This window comes from Echiichthys vipera (assembly GCF_963691815.1).
Source record: "Echiichthys vipera genome assembly, chromosome: 9".
NCBI classification, from domain to species: Eukaryota; Metazoa; Chordata; class Actinopteri; order Perciformes; family Trachinidae; genus Echiichthys; species Echiichthys vipera.
The window spans coordinates 2,586,845-2,602,453 of NC_139834.1; the positions used below are offsets into that span (position 1 = coordinate 2,586,845).

General features: G+C 41.5%; 2 protein-coding genes across 2 annotated transcripts; one reads left to right on the forward strand and one right to left on the reverse strand.

Annotated features, from left to right (window-relative positions):
• Positions 1–1,011: 1,011 nt before the first annotated feature.
• uxt (ubiquitously-expressed, prefoldin-like chaperone) lies at positions 1,012–4,760 on the reverse strand. The gene is made up of 6 exons (XM_083920301.1): positions 4,500–4,760; positions 3,969–4,050; positions 3,255–3,322; positions 3,008–3,115; positions 2,709–2,772; positions 1,012–1,659 (listed from the first exon to the last, which is right to left on the reverse strand). The coding sequence occupies exons 1-6, from the start codon at positions 4,604–4,606 to the stop codon at positions 1,597–1,599; spliced, it is 492 nt and encodes a 163-aa protein (XP_083776427.1). The 5' UTR covers positions 4,607–4,760; the 3' UTR covers positions 1,012–1,596.
• Positions 4,761–6,682: 1,922 nt separating this feature from the next.
• On the forward strand, positions 6,683–13,838 carry cdk20 (cyclin dependent kinase 20; the record flags this gene model as incomplete). The annotated part of the gene is made up of 9 exons (XM_083920448.1): positions 6,683–6,710; positions 6,971–7,080; positions 7,809–7,922; positions 8,880–9,068; positions 9,328–9,449; positions 10,526–10,588; positions 11,774–11,897; positions 12,414–12,569; positions 13,644–13,838. Exons 2-9 carry the CDS (start codon positions 7,006–7,008, stop codon positions 13,836–13,838), a joined length of 1,038 nt encoding a protein of 345 aa, XP_083776574.1. The 5' UTR covers positions 6,683–6,710; positions 6,971–7,005.
• Positions 13,839–15,609: the final 1,771 nt, after the last annotated feature.

The following is a 15,609-nucleotide window of genomic DNA, read 5'->3' on the forward strand; positions in this document are numbered from 1 at the left end:
TTATTTTTTTTTACTATTTATCCTTTTTTTTCCACAATTTTTCCCCAAATATTCCGACTTTTAAAAAGCTAAATTTGTGACTTTGTCTAATAATCGAAATATTATAACTTTTTTCATTAAAAAACTACTTCTAGCCCGCCATCTAGTGTCTGAAGATCGTCCTCACAACAACAAAAAACACTACATAAGTAAAAATCAAGAAGTATATAAAGTTTTATCATCGTCTCCTCCTGATGCACAAATGTTTACGTCAAAATAAGAGTTCAAATAAAGTTCTGAGCTGAATTCTCGTCATCTTTTATCAAAGAGACGAGCTGCAGCGTTATTATTCTGCTCGTTTCAATTCTGATAATGTTTAATTTAACATCTGTTTAACGATCAGAGTTTTTAAGAAGAAGAAGAAGAATTCCTTTATTTGTCCCGCAATGGGGAAATTCAATTTTCACTCTATTATCAATTCTCATGTTACACACACACACAGGCCCGAAATACACACACATGCACAGACAGGACCTATACACATGCAACTAATGGAGAGATGTCAGAGCGAGGGGGCTGCCAGTGACCGGCGCCCTGAGCAGTTGGGGGTTCGGTGCCTTGCTCAACAGCACCTCAGCAGTGCCCAGGAGATGAACTGGCACCTCTCCAGCCACCAGTCCGCTCCATTCATGGGCCACACAGGGACTCAAACCAGCAACCCTCTGGTTCCCAGCCGAGTCAAGTCCAACCTATGGACTGAGCTACTGTGTCTATAGTTTTCTCTGTGATCCCTCGTCTTCTAAAAATGTTATAAAATCACAGACGTATCCTCATACGCTCAGGTCGATCAAATTAATAATAAACCCATAAAAATAAAATAGAATTGCTCTACTCAATCTACTCTAATATTCCAACTTTAGCTAAAAATATTTGTCTTTTTTCTTAAAATATTCCAACAGAAAAGAGAAAAATGACAGAAGCGATGTGAACTGATTGTTTCTTTATTCTGGAAAACAGAATAAACAGCAGCGAGTGTCACGTCTCCACACACCAAACATTCAAACCACAACCTTTAACGCCCTGAACACACTGGGAATCAGACCAGAGGCTGTAATCATTAAAGGTCAAAGGTCAAATGCTGCAGGATTCACGTCCTTCATGTGAACGGAGGAGCCACAAGTTCAATTTCATCATTTTGAACAAAAACATCCAAACTCCAGGGCCGAGAAATGAAACAGGAAGTGCCGAAACTGCAGTTCCTCCACCGGCCACATGGGGCAGCGGACCACAGCGTGCACAAGTGCAGTCGCAGAACTTTCCTGGTGCAGGTGCACTGGTGTAACAGAGAACAGCATCTGTGTGGCAGCAGCGTCACTGAACAGAACAAACACTGGATCGTATCAACATGTTTGGTTTCACTGAGTTAAGGACAAGAGTTTGATGATAATCCACGTCCTGCAGCACGTCTCCGGCGCCGGCGCCCCCCTGTGGAGGCGTTGGTCTTTTCCTGCTGCAGACGAGAGTTAAATTAAAGTGACGGGTTCTCCGTCTGCAGCAGCAGCAGCAGGTTTTATTCAGCGTGTCGAGCGTCTGAACGTCTGAACGTCCTCCGATCGTCTAGAAAACTTCTCTTCTTCTGCTGTCGGGCAGGTCTGTCAGTCCCTGCAGCTCCCTCAGACCCTGAGGAGGAGGAGGAGGAGGAGGAGGAGGAGGAGGAGGAGGAGGAGGAGGAGGAGAAGAAGGACGAAGAGGAGGAGGAGAAGGAGGAGGAGGAGAAGAAGAAGAAGGACGAGGAGGAGGAGGAGGAGAAGAAGGAGGAGAAGAAGAAGAAGGAGGAGGAGGAGGAAGAGGAGGAGGAGGAGGAGGAGGAAGAGGAGGAGAAGAAGAAGGAAGAGGAGAAGGAGGAGAAGAAGAAGAAGGAGGAGGAGGAGGAGAAAAAGAAGAAGAAGAAGGAGAAGGAGGAGGAGGAGGAGGAGGAGGAGGAGGAAGAGAAGGAGAAGGAGGAGAAGAAGCCAGTCAGTCTCAAACACTCTCCAACATCTGATCAGAGGATCGTTAAATTTCATCAATACTGAAAAACACGATCGAGTAACAGAAGCCGCCACTTCCTGTCTCTGTACGTCTTTATTTACTTACATGTTCGGCATCAGAATACAATCGTTTTTGTTTTAAATATAAGTAAAATATCAGGAAAAATATCAATAATATATCAGAAGAAAATACCAGTAAAAGAGTAAAAATAATATCACTAATATACCAGAAAGAATCGAAAATATATCAATAATATATCAGGAAAAAAATTAGAAAAAAACGTTTTAAATATCAAAAATAATTGTATGATATAGTAAGCATATTTTTAAAAAGTGCTGATTATGTATCAGAAGAATAACCAGTAAAATATAGATTTTTAAAAATACCAATACAATAAAATCATCAGAAAACTAAATATATATATTTTAAAAACAGTAAAATATCAGAAAGAATATTCCTAAAATATTAGAAAAACATTTTGGTAAAATATCAGAATAATCAAAATTAGTGAAATATTCAAAAACAAGTAAAAATATAGGAAGTTAAGTAAAATCAAACTTTATATGTGGTGAAAAATAAAGAGAATATCTGGTGATTTTCCTAAGAAGAGAGAAGTCATGTTTGAATCTGATCTGATTATTATTTGATCATTATTATGATTTATTAATTATTGTTGATTCCATAAAGAACAAACTGACCTCCAGCACCATCCGGATGTTTGCTTTAATCTTGGCGGAGTCTTTGGTGAGCTGCTCCGTCGAGCTGCAACACAGCGTTAGCATGGTTAGCATCTCTCACCCACAACAACAGACACAGCTAGCATCGAGCTAACAGACACAGCTAGCATCGAGCTAACACATTTTCTCTTCACCAAAATCTGTGTTCAAACTCACAAAACTTGATTTTAACGTCTATCTGAGGTGTAAAGTGTGAACTACAGTCTGCTGTGAGTAGAAAAACACCACAGAAGAAGAAGGGGGCGTGTTGCTGTACTGACGCCGTTAGCTGACTCGTCTTCTTCTCGATGAACCTCAGCGCCTCGTCGTGGGTCATCTCCACGAAGAAGCCGAAGCCGACCGCCACGCAGATCCTGGACGAGTCCTCGCTGACGGAAGAGGAGACGAGAAACACGATGAAACACTATGAAACACGATCAAACACGATCACACTTTCAGATTTAAAGGTAAAAGTGTTCAGAGTTCCTAGAAAGGTGAAAAAAGCTCAGTGTGGTTTCAGCAGCTCACACTTCGGCCTGGACGAAGAAGTTACAGCCGAGGTCGACGTCTGTCTTCAGCTGCTGAGAGCCCGACTCCTGCAGGAATGACACGATCACTTAACATGTCACTTACATTTGAATTTCATACTGAACGTGTCAGAGCTCTGAATAAACTGTGTTTCACTGTGTTTCACTGTGTTTTACAGTGTATTTCACTGTGTTTCACGTGGTTTTTATGTGTGTTTTATACTGTGTTTCTGTGTGTTTCAGTGTGTTTTATGACGTGTTTCAGTGTGTTTAAGTGTTTTACAGTGTATTTCACTGTGTTTCACTGTGTTTTACGTGGTTTTAAAGTGTTTTAGTGTGTTTTACGTGATTTTTATGTGTGTTTTATACTGTGTTTGGGTGTGTTTCAGTATCTTTTAGTGTGATTCAGTGTGTTTCAGTGAGTTTCGTGATGTGTTTCACTGTGTTTTATGGTGTGTTTCAGTATCTTTTAGTGTATTTTTAGTGTGATTTAGTGAGTTTCATACTGTGTTTCAGTGTGTTTTATAGTGTTTCAGTGTGTTTTATAGTGTTTTAGTGTGTTTCGGTTTGTTTTATAGTGTTCAGTGTGTTTAAGTGTGTTTCGTAGTGTTTCGGTGTGTTTCAGTGTGTTTTATCGTGTGTTTCGGTTTGTTTTATAGTGTTTCTGTGTGTTTAGTAGTGTTTCAGTGTGTTTCAGTGTGTTTCTAGCGTGTACCTGCAGACTTTGTATGATGTTCTTCAGCTGCAGATACTGAGAGATCTTCTCAAACACAGAGTCTCTCTGCTCCAACACCTTCCTGTCAAACAACAAACACACGTTTAAATCCAGCTGCACATTTGTACGTATTATTTAACGTTATATTATAAACAATAAATAACAAACAATAATCTATTTAATATAGAAGACAAACAATAGAAAGTAAACAATAATATCTTAAATAGAGAAGCTAAACAATAGAAAGTAAACAATAATATCTCGGTTGAATCTATAAAATAGAGATAAGAATACAAGTAAAATTAAATTCAGGGAAAATGAAATGAGATAAGTGAAGTGTAGAGAAACGTATTAAAGATAAACAGAGATTAAACACATATGACTGTGTTTTATACAGTGGATAAATAAACAATAATAATAATATTAATAAGTTACGACAGTAAATAAAGACACACCTGCAGCTGTTCTGGGACTGAAACAGACTTTAATAAAACATTATAAATCACATAACAATGTAAAAATGTCTCTTACCGTAAATCTCTCTGCAGAACTTCACTGATGAAGTTTTCATACTGAAGAACCTTCTGATCCACGTTAGCATTAGCATTAGCATTAGCATCAGCAGGGGGCGGAGACATCTTCTTCTTCTTCTTCTTTTTTATCCTCTTCTTCTTCTTCTTCTCTGTTTGTCTCTTTTAATCCCAACTCCTCCGGTAACCGGCTGAATATCTCAGTGAAGTCGCCGTTAACGTTTCTGAGCCCCGGTGAGCCCGCTGACGCCTCATGTAAACACCGTTGTGCACCGGATGAGGATTCGCGAGTACTTCCGGGTTTCAAAATAAAAGCATGGAGCGCCACAGACGTTACAGATCTAAAGTCGTAAAGGTTGAACATGAAGAATCTTTATTAAAAGCTTTATTCTTTAAAAAAATTAATAATAACAATAATAATTATAATACACCCACAGAGTTTTTAGGGGAACTGAATATTAATATTTATACTTAATATTTACAGTTTTTTTGAGGGGTTTGACAATGACTTCCTGTCACGTTCTGTTTCCATGGTAGCAGCCAATAGCGTTGGGAGTTGCTGCAGGTTGCCAGAGTTGTCTGTTGTTGGGTGCAGCTACTGTAGGCTAACCTGCTCTGGTTCTGGTGAGTCTCTGGTTCTTGTGAGTCTCTTCTACCTGCTCTGGTTCTGGTGAGTTTCTGGTTCTGGTGAGTCTCTTCTACCTGCTCTGGTTCTGGTGAGTCTCTGGTTCTAGTGAGTCTCTTCTACCTGCTCTGGTTCTGGTGAGTCTCTGGTTCTGGTGAGTCTCTTCTACCTGCTCAGGTTCTGACGAGTCTCTGATTCTGATGAGACTCAGGTTCTGGTAAGTCTATGGTTCTGGTGAGTTCTGTTGAGTCTCTTCTACCAGCTCTGGCTCTGGTAAATCTCTGGTTCTGGTGAGTCTCTTCTACCCACTCTGGTTCTGGTGAGTGTCTGGTTCTGTTGAATCTCTGGTTCTGGTGAGTCTCTGGTTCTGGTGAGTCTCTGGTTCTGGTGACACTCTGGTTCTGGTGAGTCTCTTCTACCTGCTCTGGTTCTGGTGAGTCTCTGGTTCTGTTGAATCTCTGGTTCTGGTGAGTCTCTGGTTCTGGTGAGTCTCTTCTACCTGCTCTGGTTCTGGTTAATCTCTGGTTCTGGTGAGTCTCTTCTACCTGCTCAGGTTCTGACGAGTCTCTGATTCTGATGAGACTCAGGTTCTGGTGAGTTCTGTTGAGTCTCTTCTACCAGCTCTGGCTCTGGTAAATCTCTGGTTCTGGTGAGTCTCTTCTACCCACTCTAGTTCTGGTGAGTCTCTGGTTCTGGTGACACTCTGGTTCTGGTGAGTCTCTTCTACCTGCTCTGGTTCTGTTGAATCTCTGGTTCTGTTGAATCTCTGGTTCTGGTGAGTCTCTGGTTCTGGTGAGTCTCTTCTACCTGCTCTGGTTCTGTTGAATCTCAGGTTCTGGTGAGTCTCTGGTTCTGGTGAGTCTCTTCTACCTGCTCTGGTTCTGGTTAATCTCTGGTTCTGGTGAGTCTCTTCTACCTGCTCTGGTTCTGGTTAATCTCTGGTTCTGGTGAGTCTCTTCTACCTGCTCTGGTTCTGTTGAATCTCTGGTTCTGGTGAGTCTCTGGTTCTGGTGAGTCTCTTCTACCTGCTCTGGTTCTGGTGAGTCTCTGGTTCTGTTGAATCTCTGGTTCTGGTGAGTCTCTGGTTCTGGTGAGTCTCTGGTTCTGTTGAATCTCTGGTTCTGGTGAGTCTCTGGTTCTGGTGAGTCTCTGGTTCTGGTGAGTCTCTGGCTCTGGTGGGAACCTTCTACCTGCTCTGGTTCTGGTGAGTCTCTGGTTCTGGTGAGAATCTTCTAGCCTGGTGACGTCACTGTAAACAAACATGGCGGACCACTGTTGCTAACGGTAACTCGCTTCACGTAGTTATTTCAAACCGTCCCGCGTGTGAACAAATGTGTACGAGTTTTTAATTCAATTCAGTTTAATATAACTTGATTTAATGTAATGTTATTTATTTTAAACCGTCCCGCTTGTGAACTTAGTGTATTATTTTTTCTTTTAAGGGCCGGAACTCTGCGTCTCTCGCGTCTCTGTCGCACACATGTGACGCGACACCAGCAGCTAGCGCGTTACCAAGGCAACGTTAGCAGCTAGCTCCGCTCAGAGGCTGCGGTTGTTTCTTTAAATGTTGATGTTTCCTCACAACAGGTGATATTAACGCGGTTATTTTACACGCCGAATTAAAGCACAATATTATAGCGTCTAAATTATCATAAAACATGTTCGGTAACTTTATATTTTATTAATTAAATAAGAGAAAACTTTATAAAGTGATAGATTTGTTAACGGAGTTCGGTTTTGCTTCTCTCCGCTGATGTTTTCTGCCTCAGACACAGTTTAATATTATTAACAGCTGCTTCAGTTCATCTGATATTATTATTTTAATTATCTTTTATTTGAATTATGAGGAAACATTTGGTGTAACGGCTGAAGGTCCGGCTCCATGGAGCAGTACAGTATTCTGGGCCGGGTCGGAGAAGGAGCCCACGGCATCGTGTTCAAGGCCAAACACATCGAGGTAATGATGATAATTATTAATAATAATAATAATAATATTAATAATAACAGAACTGATACTTTATTAAAGCGTTAACATCACACTGTAGAAAAACTCAGTTACAGTAAAAGTCCTGGATTCAAAATGTTCCTGAAGAAAAAGAACAAAAGTATCAACATCAACTTAAAGTAGTGATTTAATAAATCAAATTTACTTTAATTTAATTTAACTTAATTTAATTAATCTAATTTAATTAAGCATGACTTGATTTAATTTAGTTAAATTAGGCTTGATTTAATTCTATTTAATTTAATTGAGCTTTATTTAATTCCATTTAATTAAGCTTCATTTGATTTAATTTAATTTAATTTAGTTTATTAAAGTATTAACATTCAATTCTATTCAATTCAATTTTATTTACAGTGCCAAATCCTAACCAATGTCATATAAGGACACTTTACAGAGTAGGTAAAGACCACACTATGACTTATTTATGATTTACACAGACCCAACAATTCCCCGTAGAGTACGGTGGCAACGAAAACCTTCCCTATTTAATTTCATTTAATTTCATTTAATTTCATTAAGCTTGATTTGATTTAATTTAATTTAAAATCCTAAAAGTCCGACTTCCTTCTGATGTTCTGGACATGAAACAACTTTTATTGTGAAAAACAGAGGAAGTACGTCTCACAGTTAATGAAAGTTTGACTCATCAATAATCAAAGTATTGACTCTGTCGTCGTCAGACCGGAGAGACGGTGGCTCTGAAGAAAGTGGCTCTGAGGCGCCTGGAAGACGGCGTCCCCAACCAGGCGCTGAGGGAGATCAAGGCCCTGCAGGAGATCGAGGACAACCAGCACGTGAGTGTCACAGCACGCCGTTTAGGGGTCGGAGCATGGCGTGTTGGGGTCAGAGGACGGCGTGTTGGGGTTAGAGGGCGTGTTGGGATCAGAGATCGGCGTGTTGGGGTCAGAGGACAGCGTGTTGGGGTCAGAGGATGGCGTGTTGGGGTCAGAGGGTCAAAGCACGGCGTATTGGGGTCAGAGGACGGCGTGTTGGGGTCAGAGGACGGCGTGTTGGGGTCAGAGGGTCAAAGCACGGCGTGTTGGGGTCAGAGGACGGCGTGTTGGGGTCAGAGGACGGTGTGTTGGGGTCAGAGGACGGCGTGTTGGGGTCAGAGGAGGGCGTGTTGGGGTCCGAGGACGGCGTGTTGGGGTCAGAGGACGGTGTGTTGGGGACAGAGGACGGCGTGTTGGGGTCCGAGGACGGAGTGTTGGGGTCAGAGGATAGTGTGTTGGGGTCAGAGGGTCAAAGCACGGCGTGTTGGGGTCAGAGGACGGCGTGTTGGGGTCAGAGGACGGCGTGTTGGGGTCAGAGGAGGGCGTGTTGGGGTCAGAGGAGGGCGTGTTGGGGTCAGAGGGCGTGTTGAGGTCAGAGGACGGCGTGTTGGGGTCAGAGGAGGGCGTGTTGGGGTCAGAGGAGGGCGTGTTGGGGTCAGAGGGCGTGTTGAGGTCAGAGGACGGCGTGTTGGGGTCAGAGGAGGGCGTGTTGGGGTCAGAGGAGGGCGTGTTGGGGTCAGAGGGCGGTGTGTTGGGGTCAGAGGACGGCGTGTTGGGGTCAGAGGGCGGCGTGTTGGGGTTAGAGGACGGCGTGTTGGGGTTAGAGGACGGTGTGTTGGGGTCAGAGGACGCCGTGTTGGGGTCAGAGGGCGTGTTGGGGTCAGAGCACGGCGTGTTGGGGTTAGAGGACAGCGTGTTGGGGTCAGAGGACGGCGTGTTGGGGTCAGAGGACGGCCTCACTCTCCTCTTCGTCCTCAGGTGGTGAAGCTGAAGGACGTCTTCCCTCACGGCACCGGCTTCGTCCTGGTCTTTGACTTCATGCTGTCCGACCTCTCGGAGGTCATCAGGAACTCTGAGCGACCTCTGACCCCGGCTCAGGTCAAAGGTTACATGATGATGCTGCTGAAGGGCGTGGCCTTCCTGCATCACAACAACATCATGCACCGGGTGAGACGAACACCTACGCACATTTACACCGTGTGACTTTCTCTTCCTGTAGCCCTTCAGAATAAAAGCCCAGCTCTGTGTGTGTGTGTGTGTGTGTGTGTGTGTGTGTGTGTGTGTGTGTGTGTGTGTGTGTGTGTGTGTGTGTGTGTGTGTGTGTGTGTGTGTGTGTGTGTGTGTGTGTGTGTGTGTGTGTGTGTGTGTGTGTGTGTGTGTGTGTGTGTGTGTGTGTGTGTGTGTGTGTGTGTGTGTGTGTGTGCAGGACCTGAAGCCAGCAAACCTCCTCATCAGCTCTTCGGGTCATCTGAAGATCGCAGACTTTGGTCTCGCTCGCTTGTTCAGCGATCGGGGGGACAGACTGTACAGTCACCAGGTGGCCACCAGGTGACGCGCGCCTGCTCCTCACGACTTCATCCTTTAAAAACACACACAAACGTTACCATAGTTACGTCATGAACCGTTCTGAGAACCACACACAAATGCAGACACGGAAACAGGATCACGGGAAACTAAAACTAAAACTTGGAACAAACTAAATCTCTCAAACACAACGTGGAGCCAGCGAACAAGACACGATACCGAGTAGATGATGAGACGATCTGGCGCCGGACGTGTCCAACATCCGGCTTCTGAGACTGTTGGAGAGGTGATTAGTGGGATTGAGTCCAGCTGGTCCAGAACCACGCCTCCTGTCTCCAGACACACAAACACAGACAGAGGGAGACAAACACAAACACAAGCACAAAAGGAAAAGGGAAGGGCTGCCAGGACTGGGATCCTGACAAGTAACACATTAAACACATGCAGTTAGGACGATTGACGGATCTCAGTGACCATTAAAGTAAAGAAGTACCCGTCTCCACCGCTCAGAATCCTCGATGTTGACTCCTTTTGGGCTCCTGCGTCCGTCACATTTCCTCTTTACCTCGCTCCACTTCCCTTTTCTTTAACCTTCTCCGTTGGGGCGAGCAGAGTCGTCTCGCTAGTGTCGGCCTTTTCCTTCCTAAAAGGTGCATTTTAAAACCTTTGATCCGTTCTTCCAGTTCACACAAACGACGTCGGTTAAGTGTTTGACTCTGCGGTTGTTCTGGAGTCTGGTCTGCGATGGCCTCCGTTGGATACCGCAGCGCCCCGTGAGTCGTCAGTTTCCTGTTGGATTTCGGCCCACGTGTCGTTTATTGCTCCTGTTTCCTTCTGTGGTGACAGACGCTCCGGTAGCTGAGCTGCTAAGCTAATCGCTAGCTGCGCGGAGTGTACAGAGAGGGAAAAATCAAACCCCCTTCAACGCCGGACTGAAACAAACCCAGCCGTTCAGATTCAGGAGGGTCTTCATGTTTATTTAATAATATTTACTGTGTGTGTGTGTGTGTGTGTGTGTGTGTGTGTGTGTGTGTGTGTGTGTGTGTGTGTGTGTGTGTGTGTGTGTGTGTGTTTGTGTTTGCGTGTGTGTGTGTGTGTAGGTGGTACAGAGCTCCTGAGTTGCTGTACGGAGCCAGGAAGTACGACGAGGGAGTCGATCTGTGGTGAGAACGCGACTAAAGGCTCATTTCTGCTCTACGTTAGAGACGCATACGGATAAAGACGCAGCCTTCTGTCCGTCCTCTGCGTACATTTCCTCCGTATTTCTGAAAGCTGGCAGATGCGTACGGATACGGACCAAACGTTGCAGTACCACCTTAAACCCTGGGGGCAGCTGTACACAAAAAAAGTGGCGTGAATATCAGGAGCGAGCGAGTTCTAGTTCGTTCTAATCGTCTCTGTCCTCGTGCTTTCATGCTCCTCTATGTTGGAATGGACGTTGATCCAAACGTCCTCTAGAGGGCGTCGCTCAGATTCAAAAGTTACTCCAATGAAGTTTTGACCTCAACAAACATGGCGACCACGGAGGAGAGAACCATCCTGCGTCTGTTGAGAAGGAGGCAAAATGGCGGCAGCGTTGTAGACGGCGGTGGTCTGTGAGACACTAAAGACGTCCCAGAGTGACAACCAACGTCTCTTTCAGTATCTCAGGATTTCCGTCGGGGCTTCGATGACTTGCTCGCTCCTGATATTCACGCCACTCTGTGTAAAGTGCCCGGACAGAAGTCTCCGTCTGCAACCGTATGCGTCTCTTACGTAGAGCGGAAATGAGCCTTAAAGGGTCATTCCAGCGCAAAATCACCCCAGGGTCTTTTTCCGCACTTACAAACATCAAACAAGCCGTCAAGACACTTTTTTCCGTGTATGAACTATTAACAGAGAAATTCCAGGAGATATGCTAACAGCCGGACGTGGCTAACAGTGATTAGCTCTGAGCAGTACGGTGAAGGCATTCAAAGGTCTTTTTTAACCACTAATGCTGCTGAAAATAACGGCAAACCTCTGCAGCAGCATGAGAAGAGTCCCTACACACAAAACAAAGCAGCAACAGCGTAGTTAGTGAAGCCAGAGTTTATTAAAAGAGTGTTTTAAAGACTTACCTACTGGCCCCTGTACCAGCTCCTCTCATAGTAAAGTCCATTACAGTGGAAGGAGCCCATTGGTGCTTTGTTGTGTGTGTAGGGACTCTTCTCATGCATCAAGGTTCATCAATATGAACCGTGAGCAGGCACCTGCAGAGCTGAAGCGGAGCAGCAGGGGGCGCTGCAGACACACGAGTCCCATAAAGAAAAGGACTTTCTCTTCCTGTAGCCCTTCACAATAAAAGCCCAGGCCTGCGTGTGTTTCAGGGCGGTGGGCTGCATCTTCGGGGAGCTGCTGAACTCGTCTCCTCTGTTTCCCGGAGAGAACGACATCGAGCAGCTCTGCTGCGTCCTCAGGGTGCTGGGAACGCCGACGCGGGACAGCTGGCCTGTAAGACGACACTCAGGGGCTCGTTAGTCCACACACACCTGTGGGTTCACCCCGTTCACCTGGGTTTGGATTCATTTAATGAATTGATTGATTTAATTTAATTAAATTTGCTTTAGTTAATTTTAATTTAATTTAGTTTAGTCTAATTTAATTTAGTTAAGTTTAATTTAGTTTAGTCTAATTTAATTTAGTTAAGTTTAATTTAATTAAGTCTAATTTAATTTAGTTAAGTTTAATCTAATTACGTCTAATTTAATTTAGTTAAGTTTAATTTAATTAAGTCTAATTTAATTTAGTTAAGTTTAATTTAGTTAAGTTTAATTTAATTAAGTCTAATTTCATTTAGTAAAGTTTAATTCAATTGGATTTAATTTAATTAAGTTACGTTTAATTTAATTGGATTCAATTTCATTTGTTTTGATTTAATCTAACTTAATTAATTAAGTTTTGCGTCTGTATATGAATAACACGAGTAGATCTGTGATGTCATCAGCGTGTGACTGCGTCGCTCTCCAGGAGATCGTCGAGTTGCCGGATTACAACAAAATCACGTTCAAGGAGAATCCAGCTATCCCGTTGGAGGAGATCGTCCCGGACACGTCCCCTCAGGCCGTCGACCTGCTCTACAAGTTCCTGGTGTATCCGTCCGGACAGCGCTGCTCCGCCCGACAGGTAGGGAACAGGAAGTGGCGAGTCAGAAGGTGGCGTTCCTCAGGGTTCCACCTGAGGCCCCCTTTTCTTTTCTGTTTTATTTAACGATAAAGTCCAGAAACGCAAGAACTACATCACTCTCGCTCACTGTTTCTGGACCCCCAGTGGTCCCTGGTGGTATTGCAGGGAGTCTCTTTGTGAAATGCATTCTGGGAAATGTAGGATTCAGTTTTTTTTGGCGTTTACGTCTCAGAATTTTACCTTTTTCTCTTAATTCTGTCACAACAACAACAACTGAAGCTCTGGAGGGACCCTTTAATTGATTAGTAGATTAATAAATTCCATTAATTCAGTTCTTTTTTATTTACGCTGCCGAATTAAGACACTTTACACACAGAGTAAATTTAGACCACGCTCTCTGATTTAATCCATTCCAGTCTAAACAACAGCTGTTAAAACAAAAGAAACACTTTAAATGTTTTAGTATCCGTCTAAAACTAAAGATATATATCCTAACTGCCCAGTTTTCAGACTTAATTTGATTTAATTTAGTTTCATTTGTTTTGATTAAACTAAATTTACTTAAGTCGCATTTAGTTAAGTTTAATTTAGTTTAATTAGATTTAATTTAATTTAATTTGATTTAATTAGATTTAGTTAAGTTTAATTTAATTTAATTAAATTTGATTTAATTTAATTTAATTTTATTTTATTTTATTTTATTTTATTTAATTAGATTTGATTTAATTTAATTTAATTAGATTCAATTTAGTTGAATTTGTTTTGATTTAATTTAAGTCGAATTTAGTTCAGATGTGTTAATTGATTATTTGGTTATTTGTTGATTGGTTAATTTATTTATTAATGAATGTATTATTTGATTTATTGATCGGTTGATTCGTTGTTAATTAGTTAATTGGTTCATATGTTAATTAATATATTAAATGATTGGTTAATTGATTAAGTGGTTAATTGGTTAATGTGTTGGTTTATTAATGTGTTAATTAAAGAATCGATTGATTGATTGATTAATTCACAATTTAATTGATGTATTAATTTATTGATGTATTGGTTGGCGCCCCCTCGTCTCTGCAGGCGCTGCTCCATCCGTACTTCTTCTCGTCTCCACTTCCTGCTCACCACTCAGAGCTGCCCATCCCTCAGAGGGGGGGCCGACCCCCCCGCCAGCGTCTGCAGGCTCCGCCCCCTGACTTCTCGGTGGACGTGCCCCTGCAGAACAGCGTGGTGGACCCCGCGCTGCTGCAGGGACACGCCTCCTGTCTAACGTGACTCTGATGACGTTTTAAACACTTTTTTAGATTTTAATTTATTTTAATCACGACATGAATTCAAAATAAAATGAAAATATAATAAAGCATTTGTAAGAAGCTTTTATTAAACTTTAATAAAACAAAATATTAGAATTATTATTTTAAGAATCCTCTTTTATCTTTGCTGCAGGGACACGCCGACGTTTTAAACACAACTTTATTCCTTTCAACCTCGACAAAAGCGGCTCATTCCACATCCGCTGCTTCCCCCTTACCTTTCACAATAAAAGCCCAAGACTGTGTAAGCGTTGACCTGTTGATATGAATCTTTCCCAGTCGTGGTCGGGGCCGAAGATTCAAACAAACCTCAGATCAACAATCAACGAAGACGGTGTGAGTGCGCCCTAAATGAACAAAGTTGGTACTTTTAACCACTTTGAAACTTTATAACAATGCAACTTTGTTTTAAATGGTCTGGATTTGTGTTTATGTTTAATAAAAATAACTTTAACTGTTCAATAAAACGTAGTGACGTAAAAAGTAGAATATTTACCTCAGAGAGAAAATGGAAAAACTCACTAAACGAAACTCATTAATCAGATAATTAATCACATAAAAATACAATATACAACATACTGTATACTTTACAATAAATATACACATTAATTCAGTCAATTTAGTTTAATTGTTAGTGAAACTGTGACCTCCCACTTCCTGTTCCACTTCCTCCGTCGGCTCAAAACCCCAGAGTCTTTACGGAGCGACGTGACTCGTCTGCAGCTCTGTGAGTATCAGCGTCACTTTATTTACATCATAATTAACTATAAATCTTATTATTTAACTGTTTGTTTCTCTTTTATCACGTCTTTAATGTTTAATGAAGCGTCATAATTCACTGTAAACGTATTATTTAACTGTTTGTTTCTCTTTTATCACGTCTTTGATGTTTAATGAAGAATCATAATTCACTGTAAACGTCCTCGTGATGCTCGTTTGGTCTTTAAAGAACGTTTCTGTTTCATCTTTTGTTTTATGTTTTTCTTTAATTTAATTTTTCTTTCGTTTTATGGTTTATCTCTGATCGTTTTGTTTCATCTTTTGTTTCTTTCATCTTTTATCTTCTTCTTTCATCTTTTTCTTTCATCTTTTATCTTCTTTCATCTTTTTCTTTCATCTTTTATCTTCTTTCATCTTTTTCTTTCATCTTTTATCTTCTTCTTTCTTCTTTTATCTTTTTCTTTCATCTTCTTTCATCTTTTATCTTCTTTCTTCTTTTATCTTCTTTCATCTTCTTTCATCTTTTATATTTTCTCTTCTTTCATCTTTTATATTTTATCGTCTTTCATCTTTAATCTTCTTTCATCTTTTATCTTCTTCTTTTATCTTTTATCTTCTTTCATCTTTTATCTTTTATCTTCTTTCATCTTTAATCTTCTTTCATCTTTTATCTTCTTCTTTTATCTTTTATCTTTTATCTTCTTTCATCTTTAATCTTCTTTCATCTTTTATCTTCTTTCTTCTTTTATCTTCTTTCATCTTTTATCTTCTTTCATCTTTTATCTTTAATCTTCTTTCATCTTTTATCTTCTTTCTTCTTTTATCTTCTTTCATCTTTTATCTTCTTTCATCTTTTATCTTCTTTCATCTTTTATCTTCTTTCATCTTTTATCTTCTTTCATCTTTTATCTTCTTTCATCTTTTATCTTCTTTCATCTTTTATCTTCTTTCTTCTTTTATCTTCTTTCATCTTTTATCTTCTTTCATCTTTTATCTTCTTTCATCTTTTATCT

Bases quoted from the DNA above. Each gene is read 5' to 3' on its own strand.
- uxt (XM_083920301.1), bottom strand. From the start codon at position 4,606: ATGTCTCCGCCCCCTGCTGATGCTAATGCTAATGCTAATGCTAACGTG. The intron at 2,773-3,007 runs GTCAGTACAGCA...GCTGTGTTGCAG, and splicing joins AAGACGAGTCAGCTAACGGC to CTCGACGGAGCAGCTCACCA. The intron at 1,660-2,708 runs GTCAGTTTGTTC...CCTCCTCCTCAG, and splicing joins ACATCCGGATGGTGCTGGAG to GGTCTGAGGGAGCTGCAGGG.